Source organism: Melanerpes formicivorus, unplaced genomic scaffold (genome assembly GCF_026170545.1).
Source record: "Melanerpes formicivorus ecotype bairdi unplaced genomic scaffold, bMelFor1.0.p_v2 SCAF_4, whole genome shotgun sequence".
Taxonomy (NCBI): domain Eukaryota; kingdom Metazoa; phylum Chordata; class Aves; order Piciformes; family Picidae; genus Melanerpes; species Melanerpes formicivorus.
Window position 1 is genome coordinate 37,054,939 of NW_027142356.1, and position 14,990 is coordinate 37,069,928.

The 14,990-nt window shown below is 44.7% G+C and overlaps 1 protein-coding gene across 2 annotated transcripts in view; it reads left to right on the forward strand.

Annotated features, from left to right (window-relative positions):
• Nucleotides 1-14,990, forward strand: part of SLAIN2 (SLAIN motif family member 2) — a 42,742-nt gene that overhangs the window by 1,212 nt on the left and 26,540 nt on the right. For both annotated transcript variants that reach the window (XM_068137659.1, XM_068137660.1), the window contains exon 2: nt 12,180-12,328. In XM_068137659.1, the coding sequence (XP_067993760.1) occupies nt 12,180-12,328 (149 nt within the window). The remainder of the gene's footprint in view (nt 1-12,179; nt 12,329-14,990) is intronic.

Genomic DNA, 14,990 nt, shown 5'->3' on the forward strand with positions numbered 1-14,990 from the left:
AGGTGGCAGCTCACCTTGTCTTTATTACACTGGGATGAGCTTCTACTGAGAATCAAGGTTTGCTCTCCCTTAACATGCTGATCCCCAGCTGTCTTATTGAGGTTTCCCGTGACACCAGTTGAGGAGCAGCATTACAGCTGCGGGAGAAACGGAGGGGAGGAGCACAGTGTCAACAGAGAAACACAAGGGACGCGTGTCCAGGGAGGAGAAGTGTGTAACAAAAGCAGTCTGACAAGGGTCAGAACTGGTTGTAGGTTCAGCCACAAAGATCTTTGTGAGGGAACAGCCAGACAATTAAAAAAAAAAACAAAGAAAGAAAATGGGTTTTAGAGTTGGAACCTCCTTTAGAGGCACTGGAATGGTGTCATGTGTGAGCAATGTTTAGTTGCTCAGGGAGGAGACAATGCGTGTGCTTCCTTGGAGAATCATTTGTCTGACATCCAGCCTGAGCCACTGGAGAAGTCTGAGAGCATCAGCTTATGCTCCTCCAACTCGACTTTGCTAAATTACCACGAGGCATCATCTTCCAGATGATGAGCCTGTGCACAGCAGCTACTCTGCTTTCTCCATTTATGCCTTGAAATCTACCAGCTTATGTAGCACGAGGGAAATGAAACGTGATACATTTGGAGTGGGGTGGCCAAGCTTGTGGATGTCATGAATTCTAGTGACAGTAGATGTTACTGGTTTATGTATGAATCCTAAATCCCAGACAGCATAATGCATCTCGTTGGTGGAAGCTAATGTCACAAGAGTGACAGCAGAAATGCTGCGTGGTTTTGTTTATGCAGCGCTGGGCACTCATGGGGCAGGCAGCACAGTTCGCTGAGCCCTGCTCTTGCTGGTGTCAGGTGTTTGGCACATTACTTAATGCTGCCTGTTGTTGGGGCTTCACTCATGTTTCTGTGCAAGTTACAAACCTCAGCAGGCATCAAAACTTGAGCACAGTCTACTCCGTATCTTCAGTCCTTACCTAATGTTTTAGCCACTGTCATGTTAATTTTCAATCATAGTCTGAGACCCCTAGAAAAGAGCAGCTGTTAAAAGTTGGCCTACATATAAAGAAGTATATTCTCAGAAAGAAGTTCCTCTCAGAAAGAGAGATTGCCCATTGGGATGTGCTGCCCAGGGAGGTGGTGGGGTCGACCTCCCTGGAGGTGTTCAAGAAGAGCCTGGATGAGGCACTTAGTGATTAGTTAGGGTTGGGTGATTGGTTGGACTTGATCTTGGAGGTCTCTTCCAACCTGGCTGATGCTGTGATTCTGTGTGAAGTATGGCTGTGTAATGAAACCCTTTTCTTTCCCCCTCCCATGCTATAGTTTAATATGCACTTACTGATAAATGTGGTTTGGCTTGATTGATGACATATTTATTTGGAGCAATTGCACTGTAAAAAGGGAAACCCAAACTCCTGGAATTTATGACCACCATTTGTTTCAGTTGTTGAGGTACTAAATGCTCCAAACCTATTTTTCTTAGCAAGGTGGGATGACTTTCTGCATTTGATGAATGGAGGTTAGTGCTGTAAGTGAAATTGACCATTTTCAGAGACTTGGCAGGGCAATCAAAAAGCAACAAGTTTGTGAAAGTAGGAGGGATGGTGTAAGTGGACTTCTCTTAAACTGTTTCATAAAGATCCCACTGCTCAGGCAGTCAGGCCAGGTCACTCAAAAAACAATTGTATCAACTGAAGGAGTGCATGTACTCAAAATTCAAACCTCATGTCAGCTCTTTCAGGCTCAAATGGATTTGGATCACTACTGCTTAACCCAAAATCCTGTTTGAATTAGGAGATTACATCACTGTAGAAAGCAAAGGCCACTTCCCAGCTAAGGAGACCTCATGTGGAAACAAACTGTATGTAAATTGCAGTTTGTGCATGAAGCACTAATTCCTCTTAGCTGTTCTGATTGTCTGCATAGATTTGTCTTCTGATCTCAGAAGAACCTTGCTGTGGAAGATAATAGGTGATGAAGGGTGCTGATTGTCTCTGTTCTGCTCTTTGCCTTGTGTAATAAAGGTGTTTTGTTTTTTTCAGTCCATGTATTCACACACCCCATTAGGAAATTGCAGCCTTGTAGTGGCAGAAGAAATAGTTTTCTTCATGGCTGAAATGACGTTGTTTTATGTTTAATGCTCTCATGAGATTAGTGCCTGTGAGGTTTGGCTATGGGTTTGAGATGGAACTGAAATGGATTGCTGGAATGTGATGCCTTGGTTTTTAAATCTGCAGTTTAGAACCAAGCATCTCAGTTTTAGGTTTTAATTCTTTAAGTGCTTTTAGAGAAGTCTGCACAGGGCAGAAGTGTGGAGTGAAAAATGGGAAAGGAGAAGGTGGAGTTGCCCTAGACTACTACCACATGAAAAGAAATTTGTGATAGTGCTGCTTTGGTAGCAGCATTGGCTGTTAAAACAGCAGTGCAGCGTTAGTGGACTTTGGGACCAGGTTGGTTTGGGGTTTTTGTTCCTCTTTGCTGTCATTAGTTAAATCCAGATGTGCTGTAGGTTTTAAAAGAGTACAGCCATAAGATGACCTTCCAATCAGAGTTAAATAGCTGCAAGCATTTCAGTGACTTCAGACAGAGTTTCTTAGCCATATGCTTCTGACCCCTGTTTAATGTGCTGAAACTTTCTAGCAGGTTGCCACTGTGCACATGCTGACAGAACCCAGCTGTGCCTGGGCCCAGGGAGACTTTGCCTTAGGCCTGATAATTATTTGCTCAAGAATTTACCAGTGGCTTTGGTAAACTATTTCATAGGTGTTCCTCTTTAGCTGTTCTTGAACCAGATTGGATCAAACAAGTTTGTTTGTTTTTTTCCCAATTCAAGCTGCACAGACCTTTTTTCTTTGTGGTTAGTTAATCAAAAAGACAAAAGGGCAGTAAGGGGGGGACCAGGTGGAGAAATCTCCAGAGGGGCAGGGCAAGATAACATAGCTCCTCGCCTGACTTGCTGGGTAAGGTTGGGTGTGGACATACAGCACAATGGAGACAACTTGGTAACAGTACATAAGGTGGCTTGCTCTGCTGCTTTTCAGAAGTGAGCTGTCCCAAGATTATTGCAGGGTAAGTGTGCACACGTGGGCAATTACTGGAGGTTGGTTAATGTGCTGCAAACCCACTGCAACTTGAGTGTGGCAACTTGGTAGGCACCGAGCTGAACTTTCTGAGCTGAACTTTCTGAGCAGGTTTCTTTTAAACGTGAGGAAAACATAGCAGTGCTTTGTCTCCCAAATTTATGTGCACCAGTGAGCCTAGAGCTTCCTGTGTGTTGGCTTTGTCCATATAATTGCTCAGCAAACTTCAGAACTTGTGTCCTCTTTCAATGGTAGTTGGAAAAGACCTTTGAGATCATTGAGCCCAACCCATCATCCAGCACCATCTAATCAACTAAACCATGGCACCAAGTGCCTCAGCCAGGCTCTTCTTAAACACTTCCAGTGATGGTGACTCTGCCACCTGCCTGGGCAGCACATTCCAGTGGCCAATCTCTTTCTGTGAAGAATTTCTTCCTAACACCCAACCTAAACCTCCCTGGCACAGCTTGAGACTGTGTCCTCTTGCCATGGTTTAGTTGTTTAGGTGGGTTGGATTGGTTGATGGGTTGGACGTGATGATCTTGAAGGTCTATTCTATTCTATTCTTCTGGTGCTGCTTGCCTGGGAGAAGAGCCCAACCCCCACCTGGCTACAACCTCCCTTCAGGGAGTTGTAGAGAGTAAGAAGGTCTCCCCTGAGCCTCCTCTTCTCCAGACTAAGCAACCCCAGCTCCCTCAGCCTCTCCTCACAGGGCTGTGCTCCAGACCCCTCCCCAGCTTTGTTGCCCTTCTCTGGACACCTTCCAGCAACTCAACATCTTTCCTAAACTGAGGGGTCCAGAACTGGACACAGGACTCAAGGTGTGGCCTAACCAGTGCTGAGTACAGGGCAGAATGACTTTCATGCTCCTGCTGGCCACACTGTTCCTGATACAAGCCAGGATGCTGTTGGCCTTCTTGGCCACCTGGGCTCAGGTGATGACAGCCTAGCACTTACCAGTGTTTTCATGTCACTGCTGTGTCAAGGCTCCTTGGCAGGACTGAAATAGCTGTTGCTCACTGCCTTCATTTACAAACAAAAGGCACTTGGTCACTGTTTAAAGTGAAATCACTGCTGGGTTGTTTACATTGATGTTAAGAGTTCAAAGTTACTTTTGTAGTGTTATTGAAGACCTCATATTGGTCTGGTATCCTGTTTAGTTAAAATGGAAAGTGAGTAGCTCTGCTGTTCAGACACATTCTCATTCAGCAGCTATGTCTGTTAAATTGGCACCTATCTTTGCTAGTCTACATTTCTCTTGTAGTCATCCTTTCCAGTTAGTTGGCTGACTGACTGAGGTCCAAATGTGGTTGCAATCTGTAATTATTGTCTTTCAGCTCATACTTAAAACCCTTTGAGCACTAACTTTGTTTCAAAGCCCTGAATTCTCTCATAGTGAGCCTAGTGAAGTGTCAGGTGGGTGTTTCAGGATAGAGCTGAATGAACTCCCATTGCTGACATTACATTGCAGCAATTCCTCCTCAGCTGCTGAAATGCCATTTATTAATGTGGTTTAGGTCTCTTGGAAGCTGGACAGGTTCTGATCAATTCCTGCTCTGTGACCTAACTAAAAGAGAAGTTGATGCTTTTCATTCTGTGGTGGATTAAACGTCAATCTGATTTAAAGTTGGGGTTTAACAGAGTTCAGATAATGGCTTTTCAAATTATCATCCTGGTCAGAGAAGCAGCATGTGAGGGAAGTAAGGATTAGAGCAGTCACCAGGTTGTCAAATGAAACAACTGCTGTAGTATCAAATGAATTTGACTAATATCTTGGAGATATCTACATTTCATAGAATGGTAAAGTTTGGAAGGGACCTTTGGATATCCTCAAATCCAAACCCCTGCCAAAGCAGGATGAGCCAGGGCAGGTCAGACAGGACTGCATCCAGATGGGTCTTGAATATCTACAGAGAGGGAGACTCCACAACCTCTCTGGGCAGCCTCTTCCAGGGTTCCATCACCCTTGCAGTAAAGAAGTGCCTCCTGGTGTTGAGGTGGAACCTTCTGTGTTCCACATTATATCCATTGCCCCTTGTCCTGTCCCAGGACACCGTTGAAAAGAGGCTGGCACCTCACCTTGACACCCACCCTTCAGATACTTCTAAACATTAATAAGATCCCCTCTTGAAACATGTTTGAGGACTGAAGGAAGAACTTTTTTTCCCCCCTTTCTAATTTCTTGTGACATTTGTGGTGTTTGAGGTTGCTACTTATGTTTGATACTTTTATGATACATTTATGTTTGATACTCTGGGATGAATTTCCTGTATTAATGGTATTGTGAAATTCATGGCATGATCGTGTCTTGTTCAGGCATGATTCACATCTCTACTGTTTGTAGGTGTTATTACAGCTCTCAAGCCTAGTAATTAAGGAGACTTGTATTTGGAACACATGTAGGCCACAGAACTTCTCAGCTTAAAAGGAGCACCTTTTAAGTATCAGCAGGACCACATTAGAGCATGTATACTCTTAACGTCCCTTCTGAGAGGCTGCTCCAAGAGTGGGCACTTGTATGGGGTTTGTGACAGTTCTGGGGAAGTTTCATGGTGGTGTTAGGGGAGTCTTCCAAGATTTTGAAGACCCCTTTCCCCATTTTCCCCACTATCACAGTACATTAGAGATTGGAAGGGACCTCCAGAGACCATTGGGTCCAACCCTCCTGCCAAAGCAGGATCACCCAGGGCAGTCTGCACAGGAATGCATCCAGGTGGGTTTTGAATGTGTCTGGAGAGGGAGACTCCACAACCTCCGTGGGCAGCCTGCTCCAGGGCTCTGGCACCCTCACTGTAAAGAAGTTTCTCCTCATATTGAGGTGAAACCTTCTCTGTGCAAGCTTATACCTGTTGTTCCTTGTCTTGTTATTGTGCACTACTGAAAAGAGCTTGGCCCCCTCCACTTGATACCCACTCCTCAGATATTGATAAACATTGATCAGATCCCCTCTCAGTCTTCTCAAGACTAAATAGCCCAAGGGCTCTCAGACTCTCTTTGTAGGGTAGGTGCTCAAGTCCCCTCATTCCCACAGCTCTCCAACAGGTCTCTGTCTCTCTTGAACTGGGGAGCCCAAAACTGGACTTAGTATTGCAGGTGTGGTCTCAGCAGGGCAGAGCAGAGAGGGAGAAGAACCTCCCTAGCCCTGCTGGCCACGCTTTTCCTGATGCACCCCAGGGATACTATTGGCTCTCTCGGCCAGAAGGGCACAGTGCTGTCCCATGGACATTCCTTTCAGAAAGAAGCATACTCTTTTGAGATGAGGAAATGGATACTGGCATTCATTTCCAGCCACTAGCCAGGGCACAGCTAATTATCTTTAATTGTTGGTAGTTGTGTTCCCAGTTGCACTTTGCAACTTCCCTGAATCCTCCCTGCTCTACTTGAAAATCACATCCTGCAGCTGAGACGTGCTCTTCCAAAACGATGGCTTAATGAGCTTGTCAAAGCATTTTTGCAGCATTCATCTCATTTTGAGAGACCTGGAGTGTTGCTGTGTCTCATTCATCTTTCAAAGCTAGAAGCATTCAGTTAAGTACACCCACAAATTAGTCATTAGCTGAGCGACGTGTCTGTCAGTTACAACTGCAGGATAAGAACTTCATGGGGGGGAAGGAAGGAGGGACTCTTGTGAGCCAGATAGGTGCAGGAATGCCATTTAGGCTTGGGATTACCTTTTCCTTTATCAGAGACCTTCAGATCTTTACCTGTAGCTGTTTAATCAAAAGCCATCTTGAATCTTAACTTGCTGGATTTGCTCCAAATGGCTTCTCCTGGAACTCTGTGACTGATCCAAAAGAGTTGGGATTGGCACTGTGGAGCTCTAAATGGTCTGTTTCCCAGACTGTCCAGTACTAATCTCATGGTTGATTTCTTTTCAGTAGCTTTTCATTGGGGAATTTCCCCCTTGTGTTTTAGGGGAACTTCTTCTTGATCTGTCCTTAGATTTCTGAATGTTTTTTTTCACATTTATTTTTCCTTTCCTTCACATCTTCAGGTTGCTTTCTCAATCCTGCTTTTACCTGCACTGTGTTTTGTCCATTCTGTTTCATTGCCTCTCTTGCACCTGTCATTTTTCTCTTCAGGTTAATGACCTCTAACTCAAAGTTCCTTCCACTTGCCATCTTCTTTCTTATTTGGGTCTGTGACTTCATACTCATCTGCTTGTGTTCTCCCTCTCCCTTCTACTAAGCAGTAGAAGGATTTTGATGCACAAAGACTCTGCCTTTCTTCCTAATTGGAATCTTGGCTTCTGGTTCCTTGCCTGTGGCAGCTAACCTCTTGTATTTTAATGCACAGGGAGGTGTTCCTCAGGTGAGGTAAGCCCTCTATAGCTATTCTGTTCCTACCTCACTGTTGTGATCTCCTCCTTCAAAGTGTTTTCCAGCTCAGCTGTGTCCCAGTGCAATGTGTTACAGCTTGCCTGTTCCAGCTGACGTGATCATCTGAGCTGGCAGAGACAGCCTGCTGCTAAAGCTATGCCCTTTGTGTGCTGTGCCTTCCTGGAACTAATCAGTAGAGCTCCTGGCTGCTTGAAACTTCAGACTGGCATTGCTGGGGCATAGTTGCCTAGTGGCAGCTGGAGGAAGGGAATATTACTGTGTGCAGCAGAATCGTAGTGTCTGGCCTTCTTAAGACACTGCTTCAAAATAGGTCAAAGCTCCTCAGCTGCTTTTTATATACTTCTTTCTTTCCCTTGACCTTCTGTTGCTGAATTGTGGAGCCTTTACTGTCTTGTGGAGCAACTGGAATGTAGGTTTCCAGTATGTTAACATTTGTTGTAGGGGTGGTAACTGCAAGCTGTCAGCTTCCTTAATCGTTTTCAACTTCCTGTTTTGAGAAAGTGATTTAGTAGTGTTGAAAGATGTATGAAGCCTCTTACTGTAGGTAATCTTCAGTCTTGAACAGATTGTGCTGCCAAAGAGTGCTGTTGTGTTGCTGCAGAGTGCATTAACAGGTACAGATGGGAATGAATCTCTTCTGGAATCGTCTTCAGCTCAGGACCAGTGATACACAGAATGACAGGGGGTGGAAGGGACCTCCAGAGACAATTGAGGCCAATCACCCTAGGGTCACCTAGAGCAGGTTGCACAGCAGCACCCAGATGGGCTTTGAATGACTCCAGACGTGGACACTCCACTACTTCTCTGGGCAGCCTGCTCCAGTGCTGCTCCACCCTTAAAGTAAAGAAGTTCCTCCTTATGCTTACGTGGAGCTTCCTGTGTTCAGGTTTATGCCCATTACCTCTTGTCCTGTCATTGGACAAGTGATGCTTTTGACCACTCACAAAGGACTGGCCCCATCTTCCTGACACCCACCCTTTAACTATTGATAAGATTCCTCCCTCTGTCTTCTCCAGGCAAACCAAGTCCCTCCACAATTCTTCATAAGACAGATGTTTTAGTCCTCTAATCATCTTTGTAGCCTTTTGCTGTACCCTCTTAGGCAGTGCCCTGTCCTCCATGAACTGGGGAGTCCAGAACTGGACAGAGATACCTTTTGGGTTAAACATCAGTTTGACAGAGAAGATATTTAGCCCTATTTCAGTTATTTGTGCATGCTTCACAGCCTCCTTGCTGTTTTTTCCCTTCCTGCTGTTGGGAGGAGAGGAAGTAGAAGTGTCACTGATTTTTCAGCTCTGCCCTTGGTGTTTACTTTTAATCCAAATCAGACAGACCTGGTAGAATTAAGTCATGTGAGAATTAAGTGTGAGCTTGCCTGTCCTTTATCAGATGGGAAATTAAGACCCCTGCTTTGCAATAGACTTCAACTTCATGATGTGCAAGGAGCTGTCATGAAAGAGCCATTGTGTTCCTGTATCAATGCATGTGTGTTTGTCATGAGGTGGTGGGGTTGCATGAAATACATGCATTCTGAACTTCTGTCTGGAAGTGTAAGGTGTGAGACAAAGGCTGTGAAAGGAAAACCAGGTGACTGGCAAGAAGTGGGAGAATATGCAATGTATACTTGGTTAGAAAGGGAGGGGGGAGCTGTGTGAGCCTGGATGGCTTCAGTAAATAAACTAAAGCAAACATAATGACTGGAAATAGCAGAAAAGAAGGTATTGAAGCTTAAAATATTTGATCAGTCTTGTTGGTTTGGGGGAGGCATTCTTTTTGTGTGTCTTTGAAAGAGGACATGCATTTAGTTTCTTGCCTGCTCTATAGTTGGCATTACTGTAAACACTTCAAATGTGCATGGAACTTCTCCAACACAGCAAGGCATGTTAGCTATCCAGAGTGAGCCTAGCCTGTACAGCACAGAAGCTGTCCCTTGGCTTTGACACTTGGTGTAGCCATACCCTAGGAGAGAAGAGACTATATTCAAATAAATGCTGAGAAGACAGCCAATTTGGAGTGTTAGAGAGCTACTGAATGTTAAGCATTGCTTGTAACTACATGTAGGTAATCACAGAAAGGACAGCAGTTTGTGTAATTATGTACACAGAAGTGCAAAGATCAAGTGATTCTTGTGCTTTCCAAGGATAGAATAGAATAAACCAGGTTGGAAGAGACCTTCAAGATCATCATGTCCAGCCTACCATCCAACACCACCTAATCAACTAACCCATGGCACCAAGCACCCTGTCAAGTCTCCTCCTGAACACCTCCAGTGATGGTGACTCCACCACTTCCCCAGGCAGCCCATTCCAATGGGCAATCACTCTCTCTGTGTAAAACTTCATCCTCACCTCCAGCCTGAACCTCCCCTGGCACAGCCTGAGACTGTGTCCTCTTGTTCTGGTGCTGGCTGCCTGGGAGAAGAGACCAACCCCCACCTGGCTACAACCCCCCTTCAGGTAGTTGTAGAGAGCAGTAAGGTCTCCCCTGAGTCTCCTTTTCTCCATGCTAAGCAGCCCCAGCTCCCTCAGCCTCTCCTCACAGGGCTGTGTTCCAAGCCCATCACCAACTTTGTTGCCCTTCTCTGGACTCACTCCAGCAAGTCAACCTCCTTCCTAAACTGAGGGGCCCAGAACTGGACACAGTACTCAAGGTGTGGCCTAACCAGTGCAGTGTACAGGGGCAGAATGACCTCCCTGAATGGATGCTCAGGGCTCTTAGCTTTTCTTGTGGGCAGAGTGCCTGTGAAGATCGTAAGGATTTCTACACAAGCCATCTGAATGACCAGCGTGGCACTGAGCAGCGTGAGCCAGATGGACTATAGCGTGTGGCACTGGCTGCTTGTGTTGCTACAAAGAGCTTCATCTTTGTTTGAAAACCTAGCAGCTAACAACAGTCCTCTCTCCTGCATTTGCAAAGGCACCTTTCTGACTTCAGTGTTTGAGGGGAGAGTGTTTCACAGCATGCTCTAAACCAAGTGGTCAGTGTTTTGGGTGAGAGATTCATGGGTTTGTAAGCATATGGAAGCTTTTGTAAGAGGTGACCTCAGGAGTAGTTAAAAATAAATCTTTTAAAGCTGTTTATAAACCAAACTGAGTTCAGGTTCCAGAATTGCAGAGGAATAATCAGCTAATCCTGTAATAGAGCTGGGGAAAATAACTTCTGTGTTGCTGATATCGTTGACATAGAGGAAACAAGGATTTTTGCTGTCTGTTCTGGGTGGAAACATGGCTGATGAGGCTGTCAAATGTTCCTAAGTTAGTGTGGCATACTACCATATTCACTGGGAGTATGAAGTCTGTCATTACTCCTAGAAGAAACACTCATTTATCCATTTTAGCATATGCATAAGCTCTAGTTAGAGCTGCAGGTCTTGCACTTCGTTGTTGGGTTTGTGCTGAAGCAAAAAGAACATTTCCAGGCTTGGTTCTACTCCAAAGATCAGGCTTAAATATCCCTATTTGGAGTGTGGTTATGACTTTTCCTGTATTCTTGTCATTGAGGAAGGAGACATTTTCAGCTGAATGTATTCCAGTCTGAAGGCTTCAGACTTCTTTCTTCAGTCATGGAATACTGATGCTAATATAAATGGAGGTGCTGATGGGCCTCAGCATGTCCTGCGAGACAAGGAGGTCTTTGTGTTTTTCTCTACTCTCCTATGTGCATTGTCTCTTGCTCCCTGTTTTTAATGCTTGACAGTATACCCTCAGGACAGAGATAGTCCCTTTGTTCTGTGTTCAAAGGAAAACTAAAGGATCAGGTGCTAGGACAGAAATTACAAGTAAAAATGAGACATTTATTGTTAAAGACTGCTGAAGTAGTGTAGTAGATGTGTACCGTGTCCAGAGAAGGGCCACAAGGATGAGCAGAGGGCTGGAGCACCTCTCCTACATAGACAGACTGAAGGAGTTGGGGCTGTTCAGTCTGGAGAAGAGAAAGCTCTGAGGTGACCTCATTGTGGCCTTCCAGTATCTGAGGGGGGCTACAGGAAGGCTGGGGAGGGACTGCTCAGGATCTCAGGTAGTGATAGGGCTACAGGAAAATGGAATGAAGCTGGAGGTGGGGAGATTCAGGCTGGAGGTGAGGAGAAGGTTCTTCACCATGAGAGTGGTGAAGCCCTGGAATGGGTTGTCCAGGGAGGTGGTTGGGGCCCTGTCCCTGGAGGTGTTTAAGCCCAGGCTGGATGAGGCTCTGGCCAGCCTGATTTAGTGTGGGGTGTCCCTGCCCATGGCAGGGGGGTTGGAACTAGCTGATCCTTGTGGTCCCTTCCAACCCTGACTGATACTATGCACTTTTGCCCTGCTTTGTGGCTGTTAAGATGCTTATCACTTGCTACCTCTTTGTGCTTAGGGAAAAAAACCCAGTTGCATGTTGCATAGTGCTTTGTTTCCAGCTTCCAGGTGAATGTTACTTACATCTGAAAAGATTGATCCTGATTTGTACCTGGATGGGGCATAGTGAAATTGTCCATGCACCTGAGCTGTCTGAAAGGGGAAGACTTGCTTTCTCTGGCACATCAGGTTGTATATCCCAGTGTGTCAGTACAGGCATCACTTCTTGCCAGAAGTCCTTGGCTGGGTATAAGTTATCAGTGTTATGCTGTATCCAGAATAATGAAAGGTAAAGCTTGTGCTTTCTTTACATTTGGGTATAGCAGTGTGACTAATCTTACAAAACCAGAATGGTATTTGGTATTTTGTTACATGCCTGCTCTTGTGCTCATTTTCCCTGTCTTCATAGATTACTTTTTCCCCTCTCCTTTACAGGTTATATACATCCCCAAAGAAGAAGCTGCCTTCAGTGCACAAATGTGTCAGCCCATTAGTTTGGTGCAGGCAGGTTTTGGATTACCCAAGTCCTGATGTTGAATCTGCTAAGAAGTCACTGATCCACAGGCTGGAACAGACAATGTCAGGTGAGTCCCTGCATACTAATGCCCCTGGGCTGTGCATGTTTATTCTGAACCAGAGTCAGCTTTAGCTGATGGATAGGTGAGAGAGAGTAGGGTGAGATACAGAAATGTTCATTATGGTTTGCAAACAGTAATCCATTCTTACTCATTTGGATGAATAAAGTGAAGCTTTAGACCGTGAATCACGATTTCAGAGTTGTAAAGGTACCTGCATGGTCAGAAGTTTCCCGGGAGAATCAATGCCCTTAACTCTGAGGCTCTGTTAAAATAGAAGGCAGTATTAAACTATCATAATGAGGTGCTTAGCAGTCTGTTGGTTTCCTGCTAGATGAGCTCTTTCATGTCAGCTAAGGAGGTGGAGGCTGACGTTTTTGAATACTCTGGGGCAGTAATCCTGAGTTCTTTGCCTTCCATCCCCAGTAACTTTTAAGATTTTTATCACAGTAGGATTTAAAAAAAATCCAGAGTCCATGATTCTTCCTGGCTACAGATTAGGTGGTTATGCCAAGACTGGGGAAGCACTGAGTGTTTGGACCTGAGCAGATGATAGCTTACATTTTCTACCCTTTTATTCCCAGCAGCAAGATGCTGAAGGTCTGATTAGAATTCCCTCTGACTTCTGGCTTTATTTTCCTTCCTTTGTTGGAGCCTTTGTTTTTTTCCTTCTTCTTAAAAAGTTACATTGAGAAAAAACTTTCTTGCTATTAACACTTGCTCTCTCTCTGTATTTCCATCTTATTGCAGTGTTGCACTGTGTGTGATCCATTTTAGCTGCTATCTCTAGGAATTAGCAGAATGATTGGGGTTGAGCTAAGAGTACATGAGCACACAGTTCCAGAAGCATTCCCCACTATCAGCTCCTTTACATGGTTGTGCATAAACTTTTGAGTTTATTTGGCTGTAACTGTTCTTCCCCCCCCCCCCCTTGGATTCTTTTCTGGAACAATTCAGTCTTTGTTCTGGCTTATACTGAAATGTTTCTTAAAGTGTTGAAAACATTGCTGGGAGAGGTAACAAAAAGGCCATTTCTTATTCTTGTGGAAATGGTGAAAGTGCCTTCAGTTTGAGGCACCTCTGATCTTCCTCTGTTTCCTTTCTGTGTGCTGCCTTTGGCATGCATCATTTCAGAGCTACCACGATGCATAGCTTGGTACAGGCAAAGACTGAGACTGTGAACACCTTAAAGTACCCAGATCAGAGAGATTTGTGAACAGTGACACAAGTTTGGGAATTTGACTACTACTGAGTGTTTAACTCTATCCAGTGCTAAATATTCAGTAGTGAAGTTAAGCATGAACAAATATATTCCTAGTTTAACTTCTACTCAGTTCTGAAAAGAAATCTCCCAGCTGTACCACAAATTCTGTTACCTTTGTAGGAATTGTCAGATTTGAAGTGGTTGCAGGAAGCTTCCCTGTGAAATAGACAACTTCAGAGTCTGCTCACTGAAGTGATTTACCTAGGCAACCTGACTCTTTTTTTCCATAGGCCTGGCAATCTGCCTCTGGCAGTGATACTTGGAAGGATCCCACAATTCACCTACAGTATTTGTAAGAGGAAAATATTAGTGACAGAGGAGGTGGTCACTAATACTGCTGGCTGGGGAGAATTGCATGGAAAAAGGAATTTGTAACAAAAGAAAACTGGCCTCTGTAGCAACCAGCCTCCTTACAGGCTAACAGGAAGCTCCTCTGGAGCTTGCAAGTAGTGCTGCCTGTAACCTTGTGAGCCCACAACTTCTGGAGTGTCTTGTGACTTGTACTTTTATGTAGTGCTTGTACCTTATGAACCCATCATGCAACCTATTCTTAGTTGCTGATTCAGTTTGGGTTCCAGTCTCTGTGGATAAGGCTTTCCATGCTGCTGTTACTTTCTCTCTTGAATCCTCCTTGATGTTTCTTTGTCAGTTCCTGTGATGTCCTCTTAACCTAATACCTTTTTGCTGTTTCTCAGTCTCAAATGATGTCTTGCAGTCCATGTTTTCCTCTTTCTTCTGAAGTCATCTTTTCCACTGCATGATTCTAACAGAGGAGTAAAGGGTGACTTTCAGCACATCAAGAGGTCAATGGCAAGAACAGAAACACTGGGGGGAGGAATTTCTGGAAGGGATGCTTTTATAAACCATAGTTGAACAGAATGAGAAGAGAGTAACTTTGGTCATATTGCAGATTTTACTGGGCAGCATTTCTATTTAAACACTTGAAATCAGGCTCATGGTCAGTGTAGCTGGTAGGAGAATTGGGTGGCTGTATGTGTTTAAAAAGCAAACCAACCCCCACCACCACCACAAAACAAGCAAACAAACAGAAACCCCAACAAACAAACCAGAACCCCAGCATAGCCTCCAGGTTGTCTTTTCCATGCTGAGTGAGTTTGACTTTTCAGTTGAGCATTGAGCCTTTTCAAAGCCAGCTGTTACTTAGCCAACCTTGGTCTCAGTGGTGGACTTGCCCAGTGATTGGTTTGAGTTACTACAAGGACTGCTGGGATGAACTTGTTACTGAATTGTACCAATAATCAATACCATGTCTCTAGCATTTGGAGAGATTGCACCTGATCCATAGAGCAGATCCTTCTGAACCATGTAAGCATGAGTTTGCTTCAGACTGTCTTTTGCTCTAGACAACAGGAAAAGATTCAAGATCAGTTTAACCAGATGCTGACT